The 9,598-nt window shown below is 39.8% G+C and overlaps 1 protein-coding gene across 3 annotated transcripts; it reads left to right on the forward strand.

Moving 5' to 3' along the window:
- Positions 1–397: 397 nt before the first annotated feature.
- Positions 398–8,991, forward strand: LOC125289073. 3 transcript variants are annotated; one of them, XM_048235743.1, is made up of 16 exons: positions 398–612; positions 760–951; positions 4,212–4,241; positions 4,562–4,812; positions 5,229–5,258; positions 5,920–6,091; positions 6,249–6,300; positions 6,423–6,578; positions 6,731–6,848; positions 6,992–7,042; positions 7,138–7,215; positions 7,347–7,403; positions 7,500–7,559; positions 7,743–7,910; positions 8,016–8,179; positions 8,601–8,991. In XM_048235743.1, exons 1-16 carry the CDS (start codon positions 534–536, stop codon positions 8,785–8,787), a joined length of 1,845 nt encoding a protein of 614 aa, XP_048091700.1. In that variant the 5' UTR covers positions 398–533; the 3' UTR covers positions 8,788–8,991. The 3 variants fall into 3 exon arrangements, with proteins under 3 accessions (XP_048091700.1, XP_048091701.1, XP_048091703.1); XM_048235744.1 differs by having other exon boundaries at positions 763–951; XM_048235746.1 differs by lacking the exon at positions 5,229–5,258.
- Positions 8,992–9,598: the final 607 nt, after the last annotated feature.

Genomic DNA, 9,598 nt, shown 5'->3' on the forward strand with positions numbered 1-9,598 from the left:
GGCCCCCAAATTCCTTGAAACGGCCCTGAACAAGTATATTGGAGGAGTTTGAGGCATAGGAATGACACATTTAAGATTTATAAATCTCAACATGATTTCTCATTTTCACTTCCTTTACCTACTCACTTTCCTATGCCACTCAAATAAAAATGATATTTTTTTACATATACCCTAATGAAATTAGACAAAACACCCAATTGTTGATCATATTGTTGAGGATTTTCCAGTAAAATGCATCACTTGCTATCACAGTATAGTGGTCCAATTTATGACATGTTGGTGTGAAAGCATTTAATGAAGGCATTAATTACCTTATCAGAAGTTGCAGCAGGCCTAATACTTTGCCAAAAGTCTGTTGAAATAAAGATAAGATGACCGTTAGCTCCGTTAGTTGAGAAGTATTTTTGACGTCGCTTCTTTTGTAAGTGCCCCATTTTACCCCCTCCTCTGTTGGTAGTTGTTCACTAGTTGTGTGGATCTACAAACTGATTGAGGACATTCTACCAACCGATCCAAGCTCAGAACGTCTGAAAATGGAGAGCAATGAGGAAGGTACCCGCACTCACACAGTAAACAGACCCAGCTCACGTACCAAGGACTCCAACCGAAAAGGTACAATTGCGCTTCCTCACCTTCCTCGTCTCCATTATGACTCTTGTTTCTGTTATTCTCTGCCCAGGCTTCATCATTTAATCTTTTTTATGCTTCATATCTTGAAAGTGATGCAAATGTAGGCACTTTGCTATGTTTTCTTATCAGCAGGCCTCCTGATGTTGTGTTTCCTGGGCCTGCTGGGGGCTCTCCTGCTTTTGTTTGTGAAGACCTTTGTTGAGAAAGAAAAGCTTAGAATCAGCTGCAAAAACCTGCCTGAGGAGAACGATCAGTTAAAGGCCATGTACAGCACTGTTGTTGAGGAGAGAGATGAGCTACAGACACGTGTGTCTAAACTGGGTGAGAAAATCTTCACTAATATCTTCAAAACCATCTGAAGGAAACTTTTTTTTAGGTTACTGTAGTAGGCTAGGCTTATAAAATGGAAGCTTCAGATATGTAAGGGATAATGTATAGAACGCCGGTCATTATTGGGAAAACTAGATGTACCGCAGAGCGGTACAAAATATGACCGCCGCCCAGTCCAGCACATTTTTTCCACAAAAATAAATCACGCTGAAAGGCCTATATGATTCTAACTGTCTCACTAAATTGCATTATCCACACTCAATTCTCACTGGTATCTGCTACACAACAAGAACCAAAACATGATTAGTTCATAGATTTCACATGTAAAATTCATTTTATACAAACCCACCCCCATCTTGCCTGTTCATAATTCTGAGAAATTCTTGAATATGTGTCATACGTATGATTACTGTGAATGTATGTGTGTGCGTGTATATCTGCTTATGCACATGTGTGCACATGGAATGGGTTAACATGACCCCTGGAGGCAAACATACAGAAAAAATTGGTCATCCTAGGCCCTACGGTTCTCAAGATATTCACAGAAAACTGTGTCTGCCCTACCCTCCTTTTGGGGGGTCCAGTCCAGCGGGGGGCTACAGATCAAAACGAAAACGATGGTTCCATGCTATCCATGTGGGGTTACATGCCCACCAAGTTTAGTGTGTACCCGTCTTTCAGTGTCCCGAATCCTTGTTGGTGTACGGTCACTAAATGTACACATAAATCATTTTATTGTAAGGCCCCCCATGAACGAAAGTTCAAAAACTTGGCATGCATTCGGAAGGTGTCATAATGATCCTACACATTCAATTTCGGTGCAGTTTTGACCATGTCAGCCAGAGATATTGTGAGGAAAACACCTAATTTTTTTTTTTTAATTTTTAACTAGGTGGCGCTATACATGAAATAAGTGGTAATGGGATGGGTTGACATGCCCCTTAAGACCAACATACAAAAAAAAAAGGTGGACCTCCTAGGCCCTACGGTTCTCGAGATATTCACAGAAAACTGTCTTCGGCCACCTACAGGCCAGTTGGTGTATAGTAACATAAATTAATTTATTGTGTGGCCCCCATGAACGGAATTCCACAAAAACTTGGCGTGCATTCAGAGGGTGTCATAATGATCCTACACTTCCAATTTAGTGCAGTTTTGACTATGTTAGGTCACAGATACCTCGCGATTACAACACCTCAATTTTACTTTTTGTGTTTAACTAGGTGGCTATACATGAAATGAGTGGTTATGGAATGGGTTGACATGGCCCCTTGAGATCAACATACAAAAAAATGGTCCTCCTAAACCTTCACGGTTCTCGAGATATTCACAGAAAACTGTGTCTGCCCTACCCTCCTTTCGGGGTGCAGTCCAGCGGGGAAGGCTACAGATCAAAACGAAAAACGATGGTTCCATGCTATCCATATGGGGTTACATGCCCACCAAGTTTCGGTGTACCCCGGTCTTTCAGTGTCCCGGGAATCCTTGGCGGACATTTGGACATCTTGAAAAGAAAAACAAAAAAGGGAAAAAATCTGACTAAACCCTATATGACCGCCCTTGGCTGCCATGCGGTCATAATAAGTCCGACAGGGCTAACCCGGTCTTGTTTGGGACTTATTTTCCCATAATGACCGGGTTCTATACATTATCCCGCTTATTATATGACTACTTGCCAAAAACGAAAAAATAAACTCCACGATATGTCTCTTTACACTTATTATGACCGCCACGCGGCGGCGGCATATAGGTTTAGTCATATTTTTTTTTTTTTTTTTTTTTTTTTTTTTTTTTTCGCATCCCATTTTTTTGTATGTTGATCTCAAGGGGCCATGTCAACCCATTCCATAACCACTCATTTCATGTATAGCACCACCTAGTTAAACACAAAAAGTAAAAATGAGGTGGTGTAATTGAAGGTATCTGTGACCTAACATAGTCAAAACTGCACGAAATTGGAAGTGTAGGATCATTTTGACACCCTCTCTGTATGCAAGCCAAGTTTTGTGGAATTCCTTTCATGGGGGGCCACACAATAAATTAATTTATGTTACTATACACCAACTGGCCTGTAGGTGGCGGAGACAGTTTTCTGTGAATATCTCGAGAACCGTGGGGCCTAGGAGGTCCACCTTTTATGTATGTTGGTCTTAAGTGGGCATGTCAACCCATCCCATTACCACTTATTTCATGTATAAGCCACCTAGTTAAAAATTAAAAAAGCAAAGAATTAGGTGTTTTCACAATATCTCTGGCTGACAAGGTCAAAACTGCCGCGAAAAAAAAGTGTAGGATCATTATGACACCCTCCTCAATGCATGCCAAGTTTTGTGTACTTTTAAGTTCATGGGGGCCTTACAATAAAATAATTTATGTGTACATTTAGTGACGCATACCAACAAGGATTCCCGGACACTGAAAGACCGGGTACACGAAACTTGGTGGGCATGTACCCCCACATGGATAGCATTGAACCGTCATTTTTCATTTTGATCTGTAGTCCCCCGCTGGACTGGACCCCCGAAAAGGAAAGGCAGACACAGTTCTCTGTGAATATCTTGAGAACTGTAGGGCCTAGGATGACCATTTTTTTCCGTGATGTTTGCCTCCAGGGTCATGTTAACCCATTTCATGTGCACACATGTGCACAAACAGATACACACACACACACACACACACATACATTCACAGTAATCATACGTATGACACATACTCACACAGTAGACATATGTACGCATGCACAGGCACATACGCAGGCACACACAAGCACGCACACACACACACACACACACACACACACACTCACACACACACACACACACACACACACACATAACATAAACATAACACAAACAATCAAGAATTTCTCAGAATTATGAACAGGCAAGATGGAGATGGGGTTGTATAAAATTAATTTTACATGTGAAATCTATGAACTAATCATGTTTTGGTACTTGTTGTCTAGCAGATACCAGTGAGAATTGAGTGTGGATAATGCAATTTAGTGAGACAGTTAGAATCATATAGGCCTTTCAGCGTGATTTCTTTTTGTGGAAAAAAATGTGCTGGACTGGGCGGCAGTCATATTTTGTACCGCTCTGCGGTACATCTAGTTTAGTTTAGTTTAGTTTGAATTAACCCGTAGACAATTAAGAGCCTTGGCTTTCTGCAATGTACCAGATTGTATGTAATATATATATTTGATATGTACTTAATATATGGCATGTAATTTATAATTACTTGATTCACAGAATCCATGCTGGACATAAAATGTTATGCAGGTATGTATTTTTTCTGGTTGTGGGAATTACTCTAGCCTTTAAATATTTTTTTTATTGTTTATATTATACACAACCCATTATGGGCCTTTACTTTGAAAGTAGACCTGTTATCCTCAGCAATTAATGGAAAAGTGACTAATAAATTATTGAATCATACAGAATACACATATAATCTTATCATCTCTTAAAATTCAGGAAAGTCGGAGTAGTTTCTTACTGCAGTTCTACACAAAACAGTCATACTCATATTGATGAGAGATTTCTCTTACACCCAGTTGCTGGACGCTTAACAATGCCAAACTAACTACTCTTTCTCTTAGTTGATGTGACACTGGACCCTGATACAGCGTATCAAGGTCTCATCCTGTCTGCTGACGGGAAGCAAATGAGATATGAAGACATACTACAGGATCTCCCCAACAACACAAAAAGGTTTGACTCTGTGTCCTGTGCCATGGGAAAAGAGGGATTCTCTTCCGGAAGATTCTATTTTGAAGTGGATGTCACAGGGACGACAAATTCAGATTTAGGAGTAGCTTCCCACTCCGTGGACAGGAAGGGGGAAATTCTAGTGAGTCCTGAGGATGGATACTGGGAATTATGGCTGAGAAATGAGACAGAGTATGAAGCAATATTAAATAATAACAATGTTCTCCTCTCCCTGGAAGAGGCACCACAGGTGGTGGGGGTGTTTGTGGATTATGAGGCAGGTCTGGTCTCTTTCTACGATGCAGACACCTGTCATCATATCTATTCTTTCACTAATGCTTCCTTCACTACGGAAATACATCCATCCCTCTGCATAAATGTATTTAATGAAACTCTTACCATCAAAACCACTAGGAAGTGCCACTAGTATTAGAAATTATGGAAAGGCCTTTCAAAAATGTTATATCCAGTATTTGAGATTAGAACTTATAGGCTTGTTTTGTTCTGCCACAGAGGTCAATTGTGCTTATTGTTATCATTTGATTTCTATCTATGCAGGTGGATTCGTATATTAACTGTATGATGAAAGTATGAACATTAGAATTTCTTTTCACCTGTTTGTTGACCTACTGAATGATTTAGCAAAAGGTGACAGTGCTTAGTTAAATGAAAATGTATGAAAATGAAATGAAATGGAAATGTCAACTGACACATTTCAACAGACCAGTGTTAATTTTGAGCAAGCTAAATTAAAATGAATAGAGAGTATGTGACATATCCCAGCTGCAGAGCACCCATTACTTCCATGATCAGTACACACAGAAGTGATATTATGACATCATAAGAGAACATTGAATTCAGCTACCATTCAGCTCTAGCCTAGGTTTCGGCCTTGATAGCCTACTGAAAATTTCATTGACTTACACTATCAACCATTTTTAAACCTAAAGAACATTTGAACTGATGAAGCTGTAAAGTCTGAACCAGTAATATTAGGCTATGTCTGACTAAAAGGTCAGTTTTCACCACGCATAGACAAAATTAATAAAAAAAATAAAGTGATCATTAAGCTTTGTGCTGACTTGCTGTCATAATGAGTTGACAATGACATCATCGCTGACATCATAGACATGTTACAAAATCAGACAGGCTTCAGTTACAGTACACTGGTTCATTGATTGCTATAGCATTTAAAACTGTTGAAGTGTGTAAAATCTGCCATCAAATATAAGCGCATTGCATCCCCTAGGACTTGATCATTTGCACCAATTGGACATTTTTAAGTGGAAGCGATTTGTCTCCAGATTTCATGCAGAAACGGATCACAGGCCCTCATGGGGCCAAATCAACAGTCATTTTCAAGAGTGAAAGCTCATCTGACATCCATGGACAAGGAGAAGCCAACAGCCATGGAAATCAGGGTAATGCCTCAGAATATATATATATATATATATCAATATATCAGAATGTTAATCTTCCTATACTATTAGCAAATCTAAATTTCTCTCACCCATATTTATGATGACAATGGAGCTGTCATGCTAAGCAAATTAATGTTTCTGTGCTTGTATTCACAAGGTACAACAACGTATGCTGAAGATAAGAATGATGTCGGTTGCTCCACTGATGTGTATGTGTCCTGATTGAGAGAAATGTCTTTTCAATGTCTGTCCCACCTATACACTGGAACTGTTTCAACATAACATGGTGACATTCACAAAGCCTTGACATACAGGTATTGTGTACCCTTAGGGACGCCCATGTGAAAGGCTGCTTTGTGGATCTGTGGCGCCAAAAGGACCACCTAATAAAAAAGAATGCCGACCTCAAACAGGCCCTGAATACCTGTGAAGATGCCAATTCTGAACTGGATAATGAGAACTGTGCTCTTAAAAAACAGATCAAAAGGTAGGCTACATGGTGCAACATAAAAAACTTTACCAACCTCAAACTGATGTCTCAAGCTGTTTTCATTTCAAGCAGATGAAGATGAAGTTATTACAGACTTCTGTTTAGGCTATATGACATAACAACAGCCAACAAAAGTTTTTGTATTGTAGTATGGAGCATTTGGTCAAGGGTTTGGGCCAGGTGAGGGTAGAAATGGACAGCATTCGTGCAGCACTTGCTGAGAAAGAGATGATCAGCTGTGGTCTTCAGGTCTGGATCAGCAAACTGGTGAGTTCCCACAAATATAGTCAACAAGTGTCTTTTTTCCAATGACAGTCCTGTTGCCTCGTGTATATAAACGTATGTTACCCATAATGCAGTGACATTATACAGTATGTTAACCCTTATATACTATTCATTTTCTCCTATAGCAAAAGGAGAATGAGGCTCTGAAGGACCACCTTGAAACCAGCACCAATGAGGTATGTTGTCTATAAGTTCAATGCTCTTCGCCATCAATGTCATTAAAGTCAATGCTGCATTATCTGTTCTTGAATTCTTTGACACTTTTTGACAGAAATCTGATAACTTATTGGCCAAGGAAATGGACAAAAGTCACACAAAAAATCTGACTGTGCATGTCCAGGCATTGCAGGTAGGGCTACTACAAATCAAGCAGTTTGGTGACTTTTCCACAGATTTTCATTTTAATGAGGTGTTTAGGTATGCCTTTGGCAGACTGGAGTATCACTCACCATTGTAAATGTACTGTATTTGTGTGCATAGCAACAACTTGAGCTGACAAGGATGAAGATTGCAGAAAAAGATGAGATTATGTTGAATGTGAGTAAACCTAACGTTTGCAACTCTACTTATTTGATTCCACTGGGTAGATAAAACATTTTCATCATGTATGTTTCATTTTCAATCTCTCTTCAGAAAGATTTTGTGATTGATCAGACGAAGGCCTCCATTGACGAGATGATCGGTGTTGGACAGGTGCTTCATGGCTAACCTTTGTAAAATAATAATAACAATAATAATAATAATAGTAACAATAACAATAATATTTGTTGGTATTCCCTTCACATTCCTTTGCCTGTTTGAGACACAAAACATTTGACTTCAGACACATTTCTGTACCTATTTTGTCATTTTTTTGTTTTTACTACAACTTCACAGGACCTGAAAAAGAAGGCTAATGACCTGAAGAGACAGTTGGAATTAGCGCTAGAGCATGGTGAGGTGTCTGGAGAGGACAGTTCCATGACCTCTGATGGACACCCCACTGGAGCCACCAGGAACCATTTGTCTGTGGCACAGGAGTTCAGCCTGCTGTCTGGATTTCAGGTGGGTTCTTAAGACTTTAGATATCATAAATATTTGATCCTCCATCCAATGACATATCATCATCCATGACATACCAACTCATCTCAACAAAATGGACTCACTTAGGAGTCATTTGACAAGGAGGTGAAGGCCACTGAAACTGTCAGCCTGCAGAAAGAGACCACAGACCTAACAGAGGATGCAGTCAAGGAGTTGAAAGAAGAGGGTGAGGTGATTATTCACAAGGGGGCAGCTCGCGATCTGACTGAGGTCTCTGAATCTGGGAACAGGTAGGCCTGGATTACCAAGTCATATTCATATCATCGCCAAACTAGTTTGTGATTTCATAAATCCAAATCCATTACTGACATAACCGACACAGTGACTAAAAAGTCTGGGGGCCCTAATTTGTTTGGCGGGCAAAGTGCAAAGTCTGTGAGCAAGGAAGATACTCGCACATGAAAAACAGCTATTGTGTAATATATGGGAGCTTTGAGCTGACTCATCAATATTTGCGCTTCAATGTCTCGCCCATGGTATTAAACTAGCAAATAGATTTGTCTAGTTATTAAATTAGCATTAGTTTTAGATTTGAGATTCTTTGCCCGTCAATCAAATTAGGGCTCTGGGTTGTGTGGGTTTGAAAAGCCATTACCTTTAATTTCCTGAGGGTTGACATTTCTATCTGGCCTTTTCTACTCGTCACTGCAGCACTCCCTGGCTGAACCAGGTCTGGACTAGCTGCAAAAGAGGAGCCCTGCTCGGGGTTAGTTTTGGCCTGGGTGCTGTGCTGCCCTTCTGCCTGTTGGGGGTGGCTATGACATCTTGCTCCAACTTCATGTCGACTGATGCTCACCAAGCCATCCTGCAGCACGGCGCATTTCTGCCCCCATTTTAACTTCTCCAAGATGCTGGAGAAAAACTTCATTAGAATTGTTGACACTGTGGTGTTTCCAATGCAGATGCACAACTGAAATTTTGCTCAGCTTGTCCCAACAAGATGAAGGACATTGGCCATTATTGGCCATCCAAACATTGAGACACATTCTTGTATGTTCATACATGTTTTTACCATATTGAAATAAACATGACAAAAAGTCAACTGAGGGTTTGAAGGGTTGTCCTGAACTACCAGAATGCACTACACAATAGTGTTTGTCCTCAAGAGTTCCCCTGCTGTGCTGTAAAGGCAGTCTGGAAGTACTTGCCTTTTTGAGAATTGGCATGCAGGGCATTTAAGCTACCACAATCAAGTCATCATGCTTTTAAGAAAATAAATCACAAAGGTTTAAAAGTCCTCAAAGTCTTAGTAACACCAGACATATAACTAGATTATTTTATTGAAATATTAAATATGACAAAAAATATAGCCATTTTGTAAAAGCCATTTACATGAATGCACAGAATAGGTTTCACTAATAAAAACTTAATATATATATATGTGTGTATGTATGTATTTTCAATTATGTGAAATCCCTAACCACCATATGTCTTCAAATGTGTTTTTAGAAAACTATTTTTTGGGTGAATGCAAATGAATGCTTCCTGTCGTGGTATAAAATCTGTAAAAACTAGATGTACCGCAGAGTGGTACAAAATACGACCGCCGCCCAGTCCAGCACATTTTTTCCACAAAAAGAAATCACGCTGAAAGGCCTATATGATTCTAACTGTCTCACTAAATGTGTGTGTGTGTGCGTGCTTGTGTT

This window comes from Alosa alosa, chromosome 24 (assembly GCF_017589495.1).
Source record: "Alosa alosa isolate M-15738 ecotype Scorff River chromosome 24, AALO_Geno_1.1, whole genome shotgun sequence".
NCBI classification, from domain to species: domain Eukaryota; kingdom Metazoa; phylum Chordata; class Actinopteri; order Clupeiformes; family Clupeidae; genus Alosa; species Alosa alosa.

What these genes read in the sequence shown, in the direction of transcription:
- LOC125289073 (XM_048235743.1), top strand. Translation starts at nt 534, where the DNA reads ATGGAGAGCAATGAGGAAGGTACCCGCACTCACACAGTAAACAGACCC. An exon ending in GGACATAAAATGTTATGCAG is followed by an intron (nt 4,242 to 4,561) that starts GTATGTATTTTT and finishes TCTTTCTCTTAG; the next exon opens with TTGATGTGACACTGGACCCT. An exon ending in CTTAAAAAACAGATCAAAAG is followed by an intron (nt 6,579 to 6,730) that starts GTAGGCTACATG and finishes TTTGTATTGTAG; the next exon opens with TATGGAGCATTTGGTCAAGG.